The sequence below is a fragment of the Molothrus aeneus genome, chromosome 3 (genome assembly GCF_037042795.1).
Source record: "Molothrus aeneus isolate 106 chromosome 3, BPBGC_Maene_1.0, whole genome shotgun sequence".
Lineage (NCBI taxonomy): Eukaryota > Metazoa > Chordata > Aves > Passeriformes > Icteridae > Molothrus > Molothrus aeneus.
Window position 1 is genome coordinate 95,356,863 of NC_089648.1, and position 23,559 is coordinate 95,380,421.

A 23,559-nucleotide genomic window follows, 5' to 3' on the forward strand; every position below is an offset into this window, starting at 1 on the left:
AATGCAGTCATAAAGTACAACCATTATTAAAATAAAAAATAATCTCATGCATTAAAAACGCATATGAGTATTTATGGCAATAGCTGCACAAGATTTTACTTGAAAAACAACTTAGTTTGTCGGCTAAAGAACATTCCAAGGCAAGCGTACATTCTAAAAAAGCTTCATAACACACTTCATCATTGAGGTAAAACGTTTTTGCTGTTCCTCTCGCCAGAAGAGGAAAGACAGAAGCGTGTGCATCAGAGTCTGAGCTTTCCTCTTCCCTAAATCCCACTGCATGCACTGCACACTTAAATGTGCTCAGTCACATTAGCAAGAGCAAGCACTGAATGTCGTGGACTGTAAAACTCACATGCACATTGGGTCACCTGCAGGGCAGATTCTAAATTTATCAGTTAACCAAATGGAAGAACAGCTGTGACTCTGTATACGCAAAACCTCAGGAGAGCTCTTGGGATCTACGGAGTGCAGGGCCCTATCAAAAACACACCCTCCACTGCAGACCGCCAGTAAGACTTCTCCTTTTTCCAAGGTGAGCTGTGGCTCAGGCAAGCAGGACTCATTTGGTGCATGAGGAAACAGAGCTGGAGATGAAGCACTGCTTTGCAACTATGGAATGTGGCAGTGAAATGAGGAACTGCAGGGAAAACAGAGAGAAGAGCGAGTCTCCAGAGGAGCAGGCAGCTCGGGGGCAGCAGTTCATGGAGGCAGTGTCAGCCTGACCCTGGCACAGCTGTGTCCTACAGATCACACCTACAGATTCCCACGGTAGCAAACGGGCACTGACAGAAACTCCCACTGCAGCGAGAGGCTGAGTCAGCACAATACTGAGAGGATCCAACAATGAGAAAGAGTATTAGTTTTATTTCTGTTCAACACCCCTCTGTTCTACAAGATAAGCCCCTTGCTACTGGAGAGACCCTACATCCCTAATTCTTCCATGGATTTATAAAACAAATCTTAAAAGCAGTTAAGACATTTAGCTTTTTCCACAGTTACAAGCCAATACTGACAAATGCCACGTAGTTTTCCAGGCAATCTGAGTACACCTGTAACATTTATAACATTCCATATGATTGTGGAACACAAATACTCTATCTTAAACATTACCACAAATTTGCCAGGTTTTTTTTTTGTAACCTCCTAAGTATTCTGTAAAAAGGCAACCCAGGTAAAGAGGAAAATCACAACGGAAATAAAATAAGGTGCAATGGAACAGAAATAAGAGAACAGAGAAAGACACAATAAAGCACAGGCAATAAAAAGTTAATTATTGAAGTGCAAAATTAAAACCAGAATTGGTTAGACTTGTTCCTCACCAGGAGACCTGCACAGTTGTCTATAAAAATTTAATCCCACCAAACCTATTTTGGGCCCACAGAATACCAAATGGACACCAAACTAGGTACAGGGCTTATCTAGACAGGGAATTATTTAATACAAGTATAGAATGCACAGAAAGATTAATATCTTACAATCAGTTTTGTAATAAGTACTTCTAGTAGGGACCAATACGAGATTTACATTCTGCTATAATTGTGGGATTTATCTGAGAAACTCTAATTCAGATACTTGAGTAACAGGAAAACTTTCATGCCCTATGTTTAAAATCTTTTAGCAATCCCTTCAATGAAAAATCCATGTAATTCCCAGCTGACTTTTATTAAGATAAATAACACAATGGGCAAACTTACAGGAAATAGATAAGAGGTTCTCATACATTTGAAAGTAAGTTTCCTTGAAAGTTAATTACTTTTTTGAAGTACCTCACATGCCTAGAGCACACATTTCTGAAAATCAGTCTTACATATAAACAAAATAGTAACTAGACCAAAAGTCTGATGAGAGTTATTATAGACTAATACCTCAACTGAGTCACAGCAGCTTGTTATGAAACAGGATTAAATACATGAAACAGGATTAAATACATAAAACAGGAGAGAGGAAAGTAAATGCAACTGGAGATTTTGTTATTATTACAAAAGCCTTTTCACCATGTTCTTATCACAAAACACACTCAGGCAGAATTCCTGCAATGCTTATGAACATCTATTAAAAAACTTGAAAGGGGAACAGTCTCAAATAATTATTGCTTTTTTAAAGAGACACATAAACATGCAGTTGATTCTTATATAATCAAATATATGTTAACTTACATTAGTCTATGTTTATAATTTTAGTTCCTCTTTTACTTCCTGTTCTTACTGAAGAGAAAAAGAAAGAAATCATACTAAATTTCCTCACAAAAGAAATCATACTAAATTTCCAATCTTTAAAGTACAACAGTCCCATAAAGCTTATCTTCAAGAATAACGATTTCTCATTCTCTAATAAGAACTTTTAAACTATATTTATTTAGCTTGAAAGTATTTTTCATTTGATTTTTTGATTCACCATACTAGCCTTGCAAATCATATATCACCATTGTTTAACCACTCTGTGGCTTGGAACTTTTCAGTTCTCTGGGGAGAAAAGTACGGGATGCTAGGTTTTCCTAGTATACAGGGTCACAATTTTATACCTTCAGCCCTTGCAAACAGACATCAGTTTTTACCAAGACATATCATAACATATTAATTTCAAAATCAAAGTTTAGCAAACACAGCAGATGGGAGACCAGAAGACAACTCATTTTCTGGCCTTCACTAATCTTTCAAACGTTGTAAGTTTTGCAGCTGTGCAATTCTGTTCCTCTCATCTGTCAGTAAACAAGTATACAAGCCTTACAATTCACTTTGCACCTTATTTTCATGAAAGCCAATCTCTGTTTTAATTGCAAATAGCAAACATTTAACCAGAGGGAAAATCAGGTACCACAAAGAAAACTGTTACAAAAAATCATGACAAAAGAGCCCATGTGAGCTACCGTATCTTATGTAAGATAAACCAAAGAAAGGCAGGTCACTTTCATCCCTTACCCTTATCTTCATATTTTCCCCTGTAGTAGCTGTGTAATTCATGAAAGTGACATTAGCTCCTGTCATTTAATTTTTTACATTGCAACACTGTAGTTTCAAATATACTGCTCTGAGATGTTATTAGCACACAAAGAAGGAAAAGTAATCTCTAAGATTCAGAAGTGTCTTTTTTCCTTCAAGCAAGGCACATTTTCATGATTCATTTAAATCACCTTAAGCCAGTACTGCCCCAGGTAGAAGCATTTTGCAGACCAAAACCTCTTTTACGTATTTTTGTCCTGCCTCAAATAAGTTTTGCTGTTGCATCAAGTCTATGGTAAAAGAAACCAACACGCTCATCCACCTGAATAGGGAAAAGAAGAATCCAGTAGGGGCTATTAACAGAAGGCAGGATCACACAGCCAGAGGAAAAAGTGTTCCCTTCAGTGACATGACAGGGGTTTAAGAAAGGCTGAGCTAGTGGTGGGGCTCCATGCTCAGAAATAAAATGAAATTGTACTGCCACTTCTGGTAAATTATTTTTTCCTCAACTTCAAGAGTTTCAACTCCAAAAGCACTGAAAAGCAGAACTGCTTTATTATTATCATAAATCTTAAGAAATAACCTCAGGGAATATTACCAGAACAATGTCACAAGCAAGTAATGAAAAGCTACCAGCATAAATTAAGACCTGTTTCTCTAAATTACGATTATCCTAAAAGCTTATGAATGTCAAAGAGTAAAGTGAACATTCAAGATTTGAAAGCAAAAACTCCACTTCTTTCCCCTTCATAAAAAAGAAGAGTTACTGTTCTTGAACAGACTTTTTGACATGAGAGAGCTACCTCCTACAGCAACAGTATCTCCCAAGACCTACCCTATCCAGTATACTGACAAGAATTAAATTTCTGATGCCAGTTTATATAAATGAAAAAAATTACAGGAGAACAAACACACTAAGTAGTCAAATCCCTTTTTCTCTTGCCAGGTTCCATAAGCTGGATAACCTGAAGAAACACAGTACCTGCTGAACCTGTTCAATAAGTTTAAAAAAATTATATAAGCAAGCAAAAAAACCAATTTGTTTTTCTAAAGTCTACATTTTTCAAATGCTTCTGTTTTGAGAAAATTGTAACAAGCACTGAGGAAAACCTCAAGTGGTATCCCAAATATTTTGAAATCAATTTTATGTAGGAAGGTATTCAGGAAAGGTAGGAAACAAATTGCTGAAAGGAAGGCATACAAAAGTAGTATGAGATGAAAACTGAGAAGAATGTAATCAGGAAAAGAGAAAAACTCCATAGAAGAAGCCCTAACCATGGTGATATGACTGAAGTGCAGTGATGGTCATCAAGGTGATCATATGATTTACTTTCTACATATACTGAGGGCCCTCAAACTTTCCATCCATCTGGGTATCTAACTCATTTTGTTCCCCTTATGGGGCTGACCTCCCACCACTGCTCCCTGTAAGATGAGATCTGCAAAATCCACTGAAGAAGATCCCGAGTTCTCCTTGCAGAGTTGGACGCTGAGGGTTTCTGCTGCTCTGGATGCCGTTCTATCATCTCCTCCTTCCCCCTTTCAGAACTGACCTACAGAAAAGGTACTTGGCATTCTGGACGTGACTAGGGGCCCTTTCTCTGCCAAGTATCAGAGCTGGATCTCTCTGACTTCTGCAATAATCTGATTCCTTCTCTGTGCCAGTCAAGCAAGCTGGCATCTGGGAAACCCTATCCTTTCTTATAGTAAGGGAATGTCAAGAATAATGTCTTGAAATTTAGACTGTGCTTTTTCAATATAAGGACTTCTGTAAGAAACTAAGTTTAAGGAATTCTGTTTACCCCTTTTCCTCTGTCCTGTCCTCCCAGGCACTCAACTCTTCCCCCTGCCATACATTTGACACCTTTCTCAATTACACCAATGCACAACTTGCAGAGCAGTTCTGGACACTGGTCAGATCCAGCAGCTCAGCCAGCACAACCCACAGGGCAGGGCACTGCGGTGGCACAAAGCTGCCAGCAGCAAGGGAGGTGGAAACTGCAAACTGGCATTGCCAGGCAAGCTCTGTATCTCCACATGAGGGCTTAGGGAAATTAGAATTGACATACCTGATGTCTGTCATAACTCTGTATCCTAGGGGCAGGGATGCCAACTGAGATGAATGCAAAAGTTCAAACAGAGGTTTTGTTTCAAAACATACTGATCTCTGGGCTGCTGTCATTGAGCAGATCATACTGACATAATGGCCTCTCCCGTGCCAGATATGTCTTCCTAACACAGAGCCTGGAACTTTTATGCATATTTCTCTCAGGATTAGTTGTAGTCCAGCATTACAGTTAAACCAACCCAAAAGCTAGCTGGTGACAGAAGTAGGCATCCCATTCCTCCTGTGTACTTTATACTCCTGCACCATCACTGACAGAATATCTGATGTTGATGTGGACCAGAGAGATTAAAAAAAATATAACCCAGAATGATTCTGGTTTTGGTGTTTTTTTCCTGCTGGTTTACCACTTTGAGCTGAGCAACCATAAGGTGAAAGAGCATAGCTGCAGGCACACAGGAAGCACCAGAGGCAGGATCACCCTACTCAGGCAGATGCTATCCAACAGATCTCCATACCTGTGAGATCTATACCATTAACCCTGTGTTCCTGCCTGCTTAACCCACTCTCTGACTATACTGCTGCCAAAAGCAAGCCCATCTGACTGACCTGACTGCAGGAGCAAACAAAGCAGGAGAAGACCATGCATATCACACCTTTTGGCAGATCCATGCTCAGGCCCAATATAAATGCATAGAATGCTATTTCACTCCAGATTTGGGTTCATGACACCAACAGTGGGCCATGCTGGGTATACTCTCTTACCCTCTCCCTCCACCAAAAAAACCTTGGAGCTCAGGCACAACCATCCACATCAAAGAAACATGCACAAGTGAAAAATACACTTCTTTTTTCTTCCCAGCCTGATCACCTACAATAACTTATGCGCTACTTCTTGCAGTAAAAATACACAAATACAGAAAATTATTAGCAGCAGGTCTTGATCACTTAATCTAAGGTATTCATCATATTTTTTGAGAAAATATGAGATAAATTTTTAAAGCAATTTTAAAACTTTTTAAATCAACAAAGGAAATTATGTATGCATAAGCATGAACACAATGGTCCAGTCTAGAGGGCCTCTAAGTATTTGGAGATATTTTAAGTTTCTTCCCCCATGGCCAATGTGAGTCAGAATTGGGGAAAGGGCAAACAAGTGGAGTGGGGTGAAATAAGGTTAAAAAAATATTCAAAAATCTGATGAGTTACTTTATGTGGAGTACAGTAATTGACAGGAGGCATAAGAAGTAAAAGAGGAAGAGATTTGAAGCAAACACCTGACTGGAGTCACTGACTGAGTCTGTGTTTGGTGGTGGGACTGAGCCTGGTTCCCTATTTCAAAAAGCTATATGCTCTCTGCAGTTTCTGATGATCCAGTAAAGTGCTGTTTGTGATTACAGATACAGGTATACATCAAGACATTATTAGCTTGTATGAGCAGCAAAGGAGGCACAAAAAGACACCATATCAGAAACATCTGCTGTATTGTGAGGGATTCAAGACTGTGAAACACAAGATGAGCATCTTTCTCTCTCCCTTCCCTAGATAGCTGTGGATGGTACACTAACTTAAAGAATCATATTTCTGCTGTAACTATTATGTGTATTAACCAAGCACACATAAATAAGGCAAAACACCTATGAATTACAGATTCTTCTGGGTTTTGCTACCATCTCAGTGTCAGGTCTGAACAGTAAGACTATGCACAAGCTACAAGCTTTTGCATATAAGAGTGCTAACACTTGAAAGAATCTCAAAAGTAGCAATTTTAGTGACTAAATATGTATTCAATGCAAAATTAAAACTTACTGCTGTCACATGCCTCTCCATAATACTGAACTCAGTAAAACTCAATTTAGAAAAAGAAGGTGCATACTCAAGAAATCATTATTGTGATGCCTTCAACTAACACCTATGCCCATTCGACCTTCATATTATACACAGCTGAGTGCTATATGTTCTAGAGAATAAAAGAATGGGTCTTCTCCAGATAAAATCCTTTTATACTCATTCCTGTCTTACACTGTCATTTACCCCCTCACTAAACTAAACTCATGGATCATGTTTCTCCTGACAGACTTCATGGCAAGGCATGCTGAGGTACAATTGTTACTTGGCAGTGTGAAATGGTACCTGGTGTTACATACACAAGACCCCTATTTCTTCAGTTGCATACAGAAAGAAGGAATTCCAAAGTCCCTCCAAAAGCAGTCTCAAAGGACAGCAAATTATGCCATATCACTGTTGCACCAAAGAGCTGTGCCTACCACAGCACTGTCAGGTCCACAAAGGCAGCAAGATGGCGTAACTAGGCATCTGTGCTCTTCATCTTTTTGTTCTTAAAAAATGGAATTTTGCCAAATTGAATGCCTGGAGGAGATGGGATGCCATTAGACAGCTTTAATTCTGAGTTGAGAAAATGTTTTCCATTGCAAAATCATATTTTCAATTGCAAAAGTTGTTATTTTTAAAACGTCCAAAAGTACTACTTTAATGTAAGAGCTAAAATCTGAATAAAATTCAGGTGATTTGAAATTTGCACCCCATATTTGAGAAGTCCAGAAGATGCAATGAGTACCCATGAACATTACAAAACATTGAAGTAATATTTTTGGAATATGGGGGGATACAGGAAAATAAACATACCCTCAGGACAACTATAACTACCAACCCTTAGCTATACCTCTATGTATAATGACTGAAGAAACAAGCATCTGTACAACCATCTTTATGAGTCAGAATATGCAGCTAAAACCTGCAGCATCTGTATCTCATTTAGCTTCTTAAGCTGGAGTATAGTCTTCTAGGATGTACCACAGAGAAGAGCAGGGAGGAGGATTCAAAAGTAGGAGTCCAATTTACAGTGGCTGTAGGTGACCCCCAGACAAGCTTCCCTGTGTGGCTGAAGTCACAGATAACTGAAGTCTTCAGATAACTGAAGAAGACAAGCAGAACAACCTACCCATGGTCTTCAGTTCCACTCAGTGTGCTTCAAAAAACCTTAATTTCTTAGCTAACTCAAAGGAAACAATGCTCAGTTTTCTACTTAATTTTTAACCCCTCTTTTCAACAAATATAAGATGTCATATTTTAGGAGACAAGATTCTGTCTTTTAAATTGTAACTGCTCTTTGGGACCAGACCATGTCATCAGTGTCTCAGACATGCTGCATCACAGGGGCTAATAGGAAAATTGATGATACTAAGTTTCAACTTCTGCAGCAATGGCAATTTAAAATAAGACTTCTCCACTGCTCATTCCCAGTCTTACCCTTTCCTGCCTCAAAGCAAGCAGGACCTGTGTGTGGGCATCTACTGACAAACTCGAATCAGAAACTGATCCACTTAAAAAACCAAAACAACGAAACAACAACAACAAAAAACTCAAGACCAAAAATATTTGCATAATTTTTCCTAGACAGATTATTCCATTGAGTTTACTGCCTAGCCTTCCAAATCTTAAACCTGTATAATTGCTATTTGTATTGCTGTAAAACCATAAACTGAAAAATAGAGCTCATCTTACAACTGTTAGACAAATTTGACAGCTTTCTTCTCTCTCTGTAAAAATGCATTACATTAGGTAAAGATCACAGTACAATACTTCAAAAGATAAGCTATCCTGTCAGAAGGCAATTCACAACACTTATTCCCAGAAAAATATGTCATACAGAAATGTAGTTTGAAAGTAAAAGTATGTCTGAGCTGTATGAATTAAAAAGAAAACCAAACAGGTGAACCTGAATGTTCCTTGTCCATCAAGAGTTTGTTATTCGATCATATGCTGGCAACACAAACCATTAGCAAGGGCTACTTCTTCATTTAAGGACCTTTTCATTTCTGATATAAACAGGAGGAAGAAATATGGTCCTGCTGAAAGTGTATATTTTGAATTTTAATTTCTTGCTAAAAATTCTAAAATTAATGTAGCCAACTCACTGGATCCAGAAAACAATACAACCTTTTATATATTGCATTATTTCTCATGACATTACTGAGTAATCATAATAAGATTTATTAAATTTCATACTCTGATTCAGTGTTATTTTCTTTTAAGCTACATTACACAACCACATGCATGAAAGCATAAAATGTCAATACTGCTTAGACACATCAGTGAGTATCTACACATGGAAAAACATAAATCTATGGAACAGAAGAATATCATAAGGCTAAATTTTCAGTAGTCTCTGAAGCTGAAATTCCTTTGACTTTTAATAGGATTTAGGTTCACAAGCAACTTATGCTGCAATCCTACCAATAACCTTTCAGATATGATACATCTCCAAAAATACCTTTTAGGTTAGAATCTGCCAAAGTCTCTCCTCTGGAAGGTATTTAGTATTATTATTTCCATCTGTTACCCAACAGTTAAAAGCAAAAAGACTTTAAGAAGTGTGGTAGCCTTAGATTACTAATATAAGTTCTTCATGTGGTTTTATAAGAATCTTTTAACCCAAAACAAAGTCAAATAAAAGAAAACTAAGACACACTAAACAGTAAATATGAAATAAAGAGCTACTGTTACTACTTTATTTTACTTCCTCTCCTCATAGTTTATATAACAACAAATTACACAGCCAAAAAAACCATTAGGAACTTCTTTTTCTGAAACCCACAATCAAACTGCAGGTATTGTACCTTACAAATTAAAATGGTACCAAAAAAAAAAAAAAGGCAAAACACATAGAGACATAACGATTACAAGTATTCTAAAGCCAGCTTTGGCCACTTGTGTGTGCATGCATACTACTGACAAAGTAACAAAAGATTAGTGAGAAAGTAAGAACTTAACACTGGGATATAAAAATGCACAGAGATGGGGGAAATGTAGATGACAGCTGTTTTCCAAGCAGATCTTGCAGCAATGTGTGCACTATGCTAAACTACAAACTACTAGCTAAGTCTTTTTACCTCATTAGATTTGCCATTTACAGGTAAAAAATCAATACACAGCTCCAGGGAAATGAAAACCTCACATTCTCACAAGTGAGGGTTACCAGGAAACTCTTCCTACCCACAGAAAAGGTGTGACTGTCCCAAGTTAGACATCAGGACCCATCATCCCATGGGGAACATGGGAACTTCAACTGAGCCTTACAAAGTACTGAGTCACTTTCAGTAAGCAGTTGTTTGGAATGAGACATTCTGACACATTTATATCTCAGTTCAGGATATATATGTATGCTGACACATACAAAATGTATGTAAATGAGGGGGTAAGCAACCTGTTCTTACAGCAAAGTCTTTGAAATTGAACTGCTTTAAGCTCAAGAAGGCTAGGGTTAGATGAGGTATTAGAAATTCTTTCAGTCAGAGGGTGGTGAGGCACTGCAACAGGCAGTGATCACAGAGAAGCTGTGATCAGCCCATCCCTGGAAGTGTTCAAGGCTAGGTTGGATGGGGCTCTAACTGTTCTAATGGAAGGTGCCTCCCCCATGGCAGGAGGGTTGGTACTGGATGACCTTTAATGCCCCTTCCAACCCAAGTCATTCTATGATTCTATGCAAAGACTGCTGGGACCACTGACGCAGTATCAGTCCATGGGAGGTGCCACAGCTTTAAGTTGGACTTAGCACCACTGATCACAACTCTTTGAGCCAAATCATCCAACCAATTTTCAACTCAACTCATTCTCTACTTCTGTAATCAAGTCATGTTAGGCTTCCTTTGTTTTATAGGAGATCAGTAGTATCGAGCCCCCACCTTACTGGTGTAAACTTTTATGAGCTAAGATGACAAAACAGCCTGAAACTTCATTATCTCAGACATTCTCACAGGTCCCAAACAAATACATTTCTTTAATTCATTTTGTCACACAATACTCGCATATCAATCACTGTTAGAGCAAAACTCCTATCATCACATCTCACTAGGTCAAAACAAAAATTGTGTGATGCCTTATATGAATGTAATAACAGATAAAAATAAACCAGTGGAGCCATCTGTAACAAGCTGGGTCTAAAGCAAATGGCACAGTTATAAGAAAACATAACAAAATAGCTGTATTGGATACATAAGACAAATATTTTATTACAATGCACTGTCTGTTAGCTCTTCTTGGAATAGTAAGTTATCTTGAAGTAAAGAAAACAGTCTGCTTTAGAGGGTCACTTAGGAGGGTAAGATAGTTATAACCCTTCATATAAATATGATCTTGAGTAAAATACTATGAGAAATTTTTGCTCAGTCTGCACTATTTAGACCAGTTTAGATCAAAAGAGTGGTTTTGGGGCACCTTCCCCAATGACCCCAGTTTGCTGCATGCTGGTTCAGTTCACTGAGAGCTTTCCAGTCATAGAACCTGGATGTCTCCTAAGGAAGTTGAACTACTCTGATCTACCAGTCACAAAATGCACTTCAGCCCCTAGGGGCACAAACAGCCTGAACCAACTACTGATACAAACAACTTCAAATTACACTCATGATAAAAAATATCTGGTCCTCATCAGAAGATGAGGTTAAAATCTAGTCTGAAGTAACCATACAGATGTATGGAGATCAGCACTGCTTTCAGTAATTCGTTCCTTAAATGCCAAATTTAATTGTTAGTGTAAACACAGTCCTGACTGCTTCTGGCAACTGTAGTGCCACTACAGATACAAATCTGAGAAAATATGAGACACTTGGGATGCAAGAGTTGACATATTTCTTCAAATAGTTATAGAAGCAGGAAGACAGTAAAATGGGTTTGACTGGATATTAGGGTACATGGACTCTACAGAAAAAGAAGGGAGGGTGGGGAATATGCCACAAATTCCAATGATCAAACTCATGTTAGCTCATATTTAATAAAAGGGACAAAAGACTGACATCTAAAATACATAAGGGTGAACTTTCAGACTGATAAAGTGATTCACAAGACAAAGCTGTTAAGAAAAACAACTAAAGCTGATCAGAAGGAAATTTATGCTGGGAATGATGACATCTCCAGTAATCAAATGAGGGAGAATCTAGAGTCGCTCCACAAACAAATACTTTTGGAGTAAAATATTCTAAATTCTAATAAGGAACTTGATGTGATTACTTGCAATAGCTGACATTTTGTTCTACACAGTTCAGAAGGTCATGATGTTTCTAACTCCATGAGACAAGCATGCCACGCTGGGAAGGCTTAAATGCACACAATACAATCAATTCTGTACTTGATTTTGGCAAGACAAACCATGCTAAACACGGTGATAGCTAAAAAATAGGAGGCTAACAACAAAACTAAAGATTTCCTTTTCTGCTCATTCAATCCATTATCCAAGAGCTCCTGCAGCAACAGAAGTATTACATATGGTCTCAAATAAACACAGTTTCCTAGAAAAATACTGGAGCCTACCCAAATTGAATTAATTGCAATAGTCACATTTCTTGGTCTGTCAAATTATTCTGGAAGTTCTCTCTTCTTCCTGACATTAATTTCTACAGGAATGTGCCCAGAGTTTAAGGTTCAGCTTGAAACCAGAGAAGTTATCTCCTCACATCACTTTTCTCTTTATGTCAGCATTCCACCTCTCTGAACTTGCCCTGTGAATTTACTGCTTTTTATCTTACTGCAACAGTAAGCTAAAAAGAAATACACCAGGTAAAGAATACGCCGTTGGTAATTATATTGCTGTGCTTTGCTTCTCAACTACCATTCTGAGGAACCATTTGATTTGTAAGCTTAAGACAACCAAAACACTTTCTTCTCTTCAGGTTCTCCATTAGAGTAAATGTGCTCCCATGTTCTACCCTCTCCTTGCCCACTGATTTCAAAGATTTAAAAAGGCTACAGTTCAAAAGACTGTGCTTTTTTGTTGAAGTAATTAGAATATTCTCAGTGTTTTCACAGATCTCTTAAGCCTTCCTTAATCCTTCTCTTCCAATGAAGAGTGAAATTACAATTTTCCCTAAAAGGGGGTCAGTTTGTTGTATATGCTTTGACTGCATAGTACCAAACATAATGGGTCATCACTTCTGTCAAAACAACCCCCCAGCTGTACTGAAAACAATATTCCCATGCACGCACACACACCCCAGTCTTGAACCACAACAAGGCTAAAAACAAGAATACATTTTCTTATCACTATTTCTGAGGGAAGTTACTCTACAATGTTTTGGAAAAAGCAGCTATCATAAATCAACACTGATACACCCTGTTCCATCTCTGCAAACACTAATACAGCCTAAACTCTAACATGCATTTTTACTGTAGTCTACTTGAGGAATGACAGAAGGTTAATGTACCACAACACTAAAGGACCAATAATCTTTAATAGCTCCAAAATAAGCTACAAAGGATTACTTCCTGCATAGCCATGGGAAACAAAGACCTTAGAAAGTAATCTAGGACAATCACATAATATCAAAGGAAAGGAATGTGGAAAAGACTTTTACAGAGATAAGGTGGAGTAAGAGGAGGTCAGGAGAGCCTAAAGAGGCAGCCTGGAGTCCTGTGTAACTGGAGGCACAGCACAGGGAGAAGAGAGAAATTCTCCACTGCCAAATTGATAAACAAGTAAGTTAACTAGGGCAAGACCATTTTTTACATATTGAAGAGAAACACCTATAATATTTCAAACAAAAGGGATTACAGAAATTAACACATGCAAGGGTAAAGGCCTGGGTAAGAATATAATGTACTCTCCATATCTACAGGTTTACCCTCATCTCCAATTAGACAAAAATATTGTATTGCAAATTAGGTTTTAAGAAAAATTATTTTCATATTTAAAATTTAATCCTAGACTTTTTAGACTATGTGACTTTCCAATACAGAATAAAAATAATCAAATCCCTATAAAAATAGTCAGTAACACATGAAGCAACACTGCATGACAGAGTCCCATTAAGGTGTTTCCAACAAGCCTTCCAATGGAGTAAAGTTTAAAAGAACATACTACCTACCCTCTTTGAAACAAATCCACATTGAAGAATTTGTGGAGCTCCACGGAGAATTCTACCATAGCCTGAACTTCACTCATGTTTATGAGGATGAAAAAGTCAAAACTTGTCAGCACCTTAGTTACTGAAAACAAAGAGAAAACAAACTATTTAGAACACAAGCTGGGGATAATGCACATGTGGTCCTAAAAAGGACAATGCTTACGCACAGTTTTGCACAGCTTCCTTAAATATGCAGGCTCTGAGGTAAACAAGAATAGAGGATGTACCAAATTCTGCTCACAGTAACTTCTACCTTTCTTGCGAAGGAATCACGTGTTACCAGAGAAGCATCGCAGCACACTGTCAGCATAATACAATCCTGGCACTTACTGGTGCCTACAGACTGCAGCTCTGCTCGGGTTCTTGGCTGGAGAGGGAAAAATACTCTCTGACAAGGAGAAAAAGAGCATGGGCTGCTTCCAGCCCTTGTTGGTGCAGAACGTCCATGCAGGCAGCAGAGCCTCAACTCTGGCATGAGGACAGCAAGGGCTGAATTACACTGTAGCCAAACAGTAAAGAGAAAGTATCTGACCAGGTCATTAAGGCTTTAGACTGAGAGATTCCAGGGCAAGGCAGGAGCTAAGGAAGGCAACATGCCTATTTTTAGCAATATTTTTTTTGTAGTAGTAAAGTGATAATTATCACTGTCATCTTCACAGTCACAGACTAGCAAGTTCCTGCTACTTTACAACTGCCTGCTGATACCTACATTTAAATCCTACAGATTTTACTAAGTTCTGCTGGTTTCCTTTCAAAACTAGATTAATGAAACACACTACACCTTCCACTAACACTTGTCTTCAAACTTCCCAGTTTCTGCAAGCACTGTCTGGTTTGAGGACTAAGCAAACAAAAAAAAACTTTGAGCAGGCTGTACTTCATACACATTAGTCAATTTTTCTGGCTCTGATGTAGAAGCTGTAAACATTGTCTGGAGCTTGAATGGATTATAGCTTCTTTTGTTTCTAAAATTTTCAACATGCATTTGAGCGTTTGTGAAGTAGCAGGCAGTACTGAGACTGAAACAGAGCAGGTGGCAAAAAAAGTCCTGACTGCAGCAGGTATTAGTCAACTGAAAGCAAAGTCACATTTACAGGCACAACCTCTAGCCTACCAACTAAATTGTCTTAGAATATGACTCAAGATAAGACCTCCCTTTCTGTACTCACTCTAGAGGAGGTGAGACTTCAAGCCCTGTAACACAAGTGTAGATTTTAAACTCTAAACAAGACATTAATTCTGACCCTGGTTTAACAACCAATACAGGGAATCTGAATGGACTTTACAAAAACACAGGAACAGTACATTATTGGTGTAATGGGGGGCGGGGGAAGAGGAATTTTGCTGCATTAGGACAACATGAAGAACTTGGATCAAGGGCCTTTGCCACAAGATCAAAATTACAGCATCTAGATGATGCTATTAACCCAGCTTGTCTAAAAAAATCTTGTCATCATTTGAATTTCAATCAGAGGACTTTAAGAGACTAATTGAAGGATGCCACAAGTTTTGCTACAGTTTTGTAGTGTTAGGACTGACAGTGACAGCCTTCAGGGCTTTGCAGCAATTCCCTCTTCCACTGCTCTGTCTGTAGTACTGTATAGGGATGTCCTCTGTGGTCTAAAGCTAGATACAAAATGTTCTGCACTGTAATTCTCTGGGGCTGCAATACTGCATTATCACATGGGCATCACCTACCAAAATGCAAGTGTATATTCTGCAAATGAAACCTGACCTACCACAGAGCAGAGATCCAGAGATCCTAGATCCACTGTGACCTCTGGCTGCTGGGCAACAAACTCTGTGCACTATGGATGAAACTGTCCAGTACTCAGAAGGAAGCCACTTCAAAGCACCCAAGGAAAAGCAAAAGGATCTTTATCTTTTTAAGGATGTCATGGGGCAGTCTCACCCAACTTGCATTTTGATGAAACTACATTCTCAAGAGGAAGACATGACAAGGCTCTGGTGTCCTGACACAATGAGTGGTGCTAACTCCCTGAACAGTTTGCCTTCATTAAGGGAAGATTGTTCCTGAGATTGCTGTTGGGCCTTGATCAGAGTCTCTCAAGTCCCCATCAGGAAAACCCAGAACCAGTCCAATTGAGTAAGCTCAAAGGTCCATTTTATGAATGAGTTAATTCAACAAAAAAACCCAAAACTTAAGAGAGCCACATCTTGCATGACTGCCAAAAGGACTGTCCAGTGAACTTGTGGTATTCCTACTGGGTATAGTATGGCTCTAGCTGGGGCCACTCCCTCCCTTCTTCCTCCATTGAGCTCACTTAGCATTCCTAGCCAGTTCACTAAAAATCTGCCTGGAATGCAATTATTCCCTGCAAACCAAGCACAGGGTCCAGCAACCACAGCCCTGCATGACACAAGACCATGCATTTTAATCCAGTAACATGGCTCTTACTCAACTACAAACAGCATTTGGAAAAAACAGTGTCTATGCCTTATTCCAGTACCAACTGCAAAACCAGTAAGAAATACTGTGGCACAGCTCACAGAACAGCACATCCAGCAAGCAGTGCTGTGTACTGCAGGTACCCAGCTGACCACTGAGAATAGCTTTTGCTTTGTTGAGCTTCAGTGTGTTCCACGTGCACCTTAAACTGGAAGAAGGGGAACATTTACTGCCCTGGGCTGACATAAACCACATCACTACTTTTCTGCCAAAGTCTTTCATGCCAGTGCAAAGGAAAACAATTAGAACAGAACAGTTATAGTACTGTGAACTATGTAATAGAAAGTGTTATGCAGTGAATAAGTATTTTAAAGGAGAAACTCAACTTGGACAATGTCTTAAGCTTGTACAATAATCATACAAAAGCCAACCAAAAAAATTGAACTCTTGTAGAGGTATATGTTGTATAGATTCCTGTCAAACTTACAGCTGCACAACACAAACTTCATCTACAACAAAAGTCCACAACTCAATTTAATATTTAATGGGTTTACTGATGTATTTTAAAGCACATCATTAGCATTTAGAAACCAAGATATTAAACTGTATTGAGAAACAAAAGAATCCTTCACTAGGAGCTCTCTACATGAGAAATGGAGCTTAATGCAGCATATAAACCCATACCAGAAGGTCTGATAATAAATTACAATACCTTAATACATAAATTAGAAAGGGGAGTTCTAAACTTTCAGTAGCTACTTAACTTTTACAATCCAAACAGCATTTCTATATTCAAAAGTCTTCAGAGCACTGAGACTTAACATTTCCAATAGTTAAAATGTCAGTTAAAGCCACTTGATCCTAAACTGAGGCCCAAACCTTTCCTTTCCTTCATACTTCTGAGGGCTTACTTTTCTAAGTTGGAAAATCTCCTATATATCCTGGCTGGTCCATGCTGTCCCCACATCATCTCACCACTTTCTTTAGTTATACAAACTAATCTTTCCTGAGGCCACAATACAAAGTGGATCACAGGATAACATATTTTTAATGTTTGTCTGAAGGAAAAAAAGGATGTTTCTTTTGTTTCTTGTTTCTGGGTTTTTTTCCTTAATCGATCATTTTAGTGATACTTTACAGCAGCTGCATCAGAGCACCTGAGAGTGAACTGAAAATACAGAAACCTCCTAAACCAGCTCTGTTTCCAGAAAAATGATTGTGTAACACTGCCATTAATCTAGCTATTTGCACTGGGAACTGCAAAACGACACTTTTGCAAATGAAAAAAACAAGAAATGAAACTGCAAAAAGACGTTCAAAGAATGTCTTACCTGCACGGGTAAATACTCCATTTTAGTATGTCAATCAACCAGTCTTCCAGTTCTCTGCTGTCAAAAACATACTGCTTGAACTGAAAAACAAACAAACAAACAACAAACGTTTTACTAAGAGCAACATCTCTAGAATGTTTCAGTACTTATGTACTTTGTTCTCTTTTCCTGCATTCTAATAAGAACCTTTATTATGTCCTCTCCAACAATCTCACAAGAATTGCCTACCAGCATTCTCCAGTCTGACCTTGGGTCCTGCACTGCAGTTTTCAGCTCTCCTAAAGTGTAGCAGTCTGATATGTATTTTTACAAAATAAGTAAAAGATATAACTTCTCATGAAGCCAATACTCTGGCAAAGCTGACACTGTTATGTCCAGCCAAACTATCCCTGTCTTCACCACAGAATTCTAAGCTCCCAGAGGACTCTGGTACACCCCCAGCCACCCACAGCCTCCCCAGTCTTCAGAGAAACTCTCAGCTCTCCAGGAGCAACACAGCCCCAAAGAGGTAGGAGGATATTCTGGCCTGAGTCATCAAATACAGCTCAAGCCCCCATGCAGCCTTACACAGCCACCAGGGAGAAGACAACTTACAAGAACAGGTCTGATGAGATTCTCCTGGCAAATTTCATGTCCCTTCTCCACAGGAGCCAAAATTCAGGGGACAAGGAGAAGACCATGAACCCACTTTCTTAGAGCAAACACTGCAGGTAGGTCAACACCACCTAATATGCTGAAACTCGCCCTGGAGCTCCTGATAAACCACTACTTTAAACTGTTTATTAAGAAGCAGTTCATCTCTTCTGCACTCTGAAACCATTAGGGTACTTAAAAAATACAATAAAAAATTGCAAAATCTCTTTTTTATCTGATGACCTTTAGATTTCAAAGACACAGAAAAGAGAACACTTTGTTCTAGCCTCTTAAAGGAACTTTGCATCTTTCTGTATGTATATTTCAGAGAAATACAAAGACAAAATCTATCACAGCTTGTGCAGGCAAGCTGTGAAACTAAACGGGTTTTGCATTAGCTTCAGAGGGAAGAAAACAGAGAAAGCAGAACACAAAAAAACATTATCTGGATTTTTTAAAAACAGATTTCACTTGTGCATGTCATGTTGGTATTACATCTTTGATACCACAAATTTTCAATGATAGTCTAGTAAAATCCTGAAGCCATAATGCCACATAAATACGGCACCAACATTTATTACATTTGTTTAACAATGCATTACAACCTGTGTCATACCAGTTCTCTTTTAAAGAGGACTGAGTACTTTTTTTTAAAAGAGAGAGAGAAAAAAATGCAAAATTCTGAGGAACTGAATTTTTTCTAGCCTTAGATTTAGTATTTTATATTCAGTGGAAATCAAAAGTAAAACTAAAGAACCTACTAATTAAAATAGAACAAAGCATTCATTTTGCTCCAGTCTGTTTCTAGGTGTTCATTTAACATTCAAGTAGTATTTTTCTTCAAAGTTGTTGTAGAAGCCTTGTACAGCACCATTCCTGAGCTTTTTTACCAGTCCTCTTCTCCTGTATGCTCAGAGATCCAGCACCTGCCAACACAAACTCAGCCACCATCTATCTCTGTGCTGATGACTCACAGGTTTGTCCCCCCCACCTGAGAACTGCCTTCAATTCCAATTTTAGCTGTTTCTTGGACACTGCCTTCAGCTGAAACTTAATGTGGTGGAAACAAAGTTCTTGACCTGACCAACAAGGCTATTCCTAATGCCTGCTTTCTGAGTGTGCACACTAGCACAATCTGACTGGAAACCTGGACACTGTTTTTCATTTAAATTTCTCTGGGTTCTCATAGACTTTGGCAAGACTATACAGAAGATGTGCCAAATTTTTCTGCATGTGATTAGAAATATGTCCCATCTATCCATACATCTAAAACTCTTCCAAGCTAATAACCTTTTATTTTAATTACTGTGAGGCTGAAAAAGCATAATTCATTGCATGTACTAGTTCAGCATGGTGCTGCAAAGAACCAGTCTGTTATTTTGATCATTTCACCTTTCTCTCTGCATTCCCTGCAGAGAGAGCCTGGACTACTGCAAGCATAATTCCCCTGTCCTTTGAAATCCTTTCAGAGCTGTGCAGCACTCAATATCACAGTGTTCTGGTTGAGACTAGAGCTTCTCAGCACTAGAAATAAACCCTGCTCCTCCATAATTCAAAAGGTGAGGGTGTAGAAAAGAAATGGTACTTGAATTTTGGATTGCATAATCATGTCGTAAAACAAGCAAACAAACAAAAAAACCCTTATGCAGAAATATTGAGAATACCTTATTCAATTCACTATCCCAATTTTAAAAAGACAGCGTCACCACCACTAGAAAAATACATCAGAACAGACTGGTTTACATCAGGATTTCCTAATTACCTTTTTTCTAAAGCTTCACAGCTATCATAACTATGTGAAGTAAATAACTACACATATAGTTAAACAACGACCTAATTTTCATGGGCTCAGGGCAAAACTCAACTATTACAATTTTCTTCACACCCAGTTCTCTAAGACTAGACTACTTCCCAGCCAACCATAAGGTTTGATTCTAACAAAGCTAATGCAAGATACCTATGACATTTTAATGGGCTAGATAAACAACCAAATTAATCAGGCATTAAAATTCAAGTTTTCATACTTTTTGCTTTAAATTTAGCACCAATATCTCATCCTTTATGCAGCACACTGATAAAAACAACATAGTCACTACTTTGAGCTGACAACTTGATTATTCCCACTGAGCACAGAAGTCATTAAGATGTTGCATTTATTTCTTTTCTTCTCCCCTATTAATAGATCATACATGTGATACAATAATTCATCTTGAACACTTATTAGGCTTATTCCTTTCTATCCTAGCATTGGTCTTTGTCTGTTTGACAAATGACATGTTATTTCTAAGCTTCCTCATTAAAAACTTTAACAAGAAAAGTTCTGTGGGAGCACAGTTAAAAGCTCTCTTTCTTATTGATGTGTTCTCCCTCCACCACAAAAACCCCTTCTGCAAAACAGACCCCATGCTTACAGATGTCAGTATTTTTCCTCCCAGTATGGACACTAACTTCAGCCAACCATTTATGCTAAACAAAAACTGCATCATCTCTGAGATCCCTTCTCCTCTTTCTCATTAAAATGAATTGAGCAATGGTTTCAACAGTAATTTGCACAGAAAAATGGAAACAGAACATGAACAAACCAAACTGAATGCTTTATTTGCCTTTTACAAAGACCTCCCATAAAAATAAACCCCACATTTTAAGAATTATTAAAGGGGTATGAAATAACTTGCACAAATGTGACTGCTTTTGAGTCAGAAACAACTAGAATGGAGCGTTTTGATGATAAGCAGTAGCAGTTCAGGATATGTGCTACTACATTATGCCAGCCACCTTGTACCACTTTGATCCCACACATTGGCTGAGTGAGAAAAATGAACTTCCACATACTCATGCCAAGAACCATGGAGAGTGGACCATGAAAATCAGCAGTAAAGCTGAGCTACCTCAACAACAGCGATGAAAATAAATACCTCTGACTATAGCAGCAGTAATGTAGTTATGTAGTTCTGCAAATGTAGAAATAAGTCTGTAAATTAAATACTTGCTTTGCTTATCATTTTCCATTAATGAACTCACAATCGATCTTTTCCTAACCTATTCAGAGGAGCATTATAAGGAAAAACCAAAATGAAGTGCTTATACTAAACAATCAACCAAAGTCTTTTGGAACTTTACATAAAAAGCATATAAGGATTTTACAGTAAATGGGAAAAAACCCCAATAAATTGCAGACTGTAGTATTTTGGCTCTAAAAAAACCCAAATTGCCTAGCCTAATACATTCACCATCTTATAAACTACTAAATTTATGAAGGATGTATCAGATAAGAATTAATAAAGTAGGAGAGGGAAGCTTACTAAAATAATTTGATTCCGTCCAGTGGAATAGGTTCTTCACAATACCTTAAGGGTCTATCTAAGTGTACTTAAAACACACTTCATTTTCCTACTTACACAAAGGAAGAAAGCTCTCTCTCTTTGAATTCCATGTCCCAACAATGTCATTAAATAAAAAATAGCTTTCATATGGATGAATTTGGCATTAAAATGTCTCCAATGACTGTTAAGGTTATTACTCTGCCATATTTTATGAATCAAAAGTCTCCAAAAGAAAGCTGCAACTTCTCTCCCACCACAAGTAAACTTGTTTTCAAAAAAATAAACCCTTGGTTTAAAGAGAAATGAAAAATACATCTAACGCCATACGATCAATAAATTATTTTAATAGGTAATAATTTTGTATTATTGTCCTCTGTAAATAAAACAGCACAATTTACAGAGTTGAGTCATTGCTCCAATACCTGCTCTGAGGTCATTCTTTGACAAGACAGTAAATACAGTTTAGATTTGACAGGTTGATTTTGTATTGGAAGGCTTTATGCCAAATAGTTACTGTATTTCCTCCCACAGTAGGCATTAAGTTAGCACAAATGATATATTGCATACTCTTATTAACTTAAGAAATGTGATAGCTTGGCTGCCTGATCGAAGCTACATTAGGGGATAATCTGACAGTAAATCTGATCCAGGATCAGTGGTCACAAAACCACTTCCTTGGTAGTTCCTACAGTAATAGCATTGGTGGTGATAAGGCTGGATCAGCCAACAAAGAAAAACAGTGACTCTGACAGGGCATTCTTACAAATATAATTTCTTTCAGAAATACACAGGAGTACTGTATCGAAAGCTATTTTATTTTTCAACACCTAATGTTAATAACCCAATATAAAGGCAGCTGATTTGGGGGTATCTACTACATCTTTAAAAACATAATCCTGACTTCACTTTTTTCACAGAATCACAAAATCATTAAAGTTGGAGAAGACTTCTAAAATCATCAAGTTCAACCTTTAACCAAACACTGCTATCTCTACCACAAGACCATGTCCTCAAGTGCCAACTCCACATTTCTTTAAACACATTTAGGGATGGTGATCTCACCACTGTCTTAAGGCACTCCTTTACAGTGTTTGACAACTTTTTCAGTGAAGAAGTTTTCCTATCTAAACTTTCCCTGACACAATTTAAAGCCATTTTCTCTCATTCTATCACTTATTACTCGGGAAAAGAGACCAACGCCCATCTTGCTACACCCTCCAGGTAGTTGTAGGGAGTGATAAGGTCTTCCCTGAGCCTCCTTTTCTCCAGGATAAACACCCCCAGCTCCCCACAGGACTTGTGCTCCAGACCCTTCACCAGCGCTGCTGCCCTCCTCTGGACTCGCTCCAGCATCTCAATGTTTGCCTTGTAGTGAGGGGCCCAGAACTGGGCACGGGATTCCAGATGCAGCCTCACCAGTGCTGAGTACAGAGGGACAATCACTTCCCTGGTCCTGCTGGCCACACCATTGCTGATTTCCCTGGGGTTTGGTTTCCAGTTTCCTACCGTTTTAACAAACAAATTGAGGTAAGCATTATAACACATAAATTTAGGTTAAAAGTTTAACTCTTTGATCTTCAGTGCAAAAAAACGCCCCTAAAAACTGGAAACATAAAACACTTATTTTTAACATCTTATAGATGTTTTTAACATCTTATAACATCTACCCATAGTTTTTATTCAATACTCACCTGAAAAAAAGTAATATATTCTTGTTTTGTTCTTCCTTTGTTAATGATTTTCTGACACTGAAGTGTGTCAGACCCTCTCTTCAATTGACCCCTCTTCTAAGACTCTGTCTGTAACCATTCTGCTACACAAAACATGCACTAATTTTACAGTCAAATCCATATTATTCTAGTACAAAGTGCAATTTAGTTCTGGTAGAATGATACATGTGCAAAGTTGAAGGACAATTTAGCAGACTGCCACTGCAAGCC

The 23,559-nt window shown here is 38.2% G+C and overlaps 1 protein-coding gene across 2 annotated transcripts in view; it reads right to left on the bottom strand.

The window, feature by feature from the left end:
* FAM135A (family with sequence similarity 135 member A) overlaps positions 1–17,766 on the bottom strand; it is a 65,122-nt gene extending 47,356 nt beyond the window's left edge. Inside the window, exons 1-2 of one of the 2 annotated variants that reach the window (XM_066547453.1) lie at positions 17,664–17,766; positions 13,884–14,004 (exon numbers count right to left, since the gene is read on the bottom strand). In XM_066547453.1, the coding sequence (XP_066403550.1) occupies positions 13,884–13,960 (77 nt within the window). In that variant the 5' untranslated portion in view covers positions 13,961–14,004; positions 17,664–17,766. The remainder of the gene's footprint in view (positions 1–13,883; positions 14,005–17,663) is intronic. The other variant, XM_066547454.1, reaches the window with a different exon arrangement.
* Positions 17,767–23,559: the final 5,793 nt, after the last annotated feature.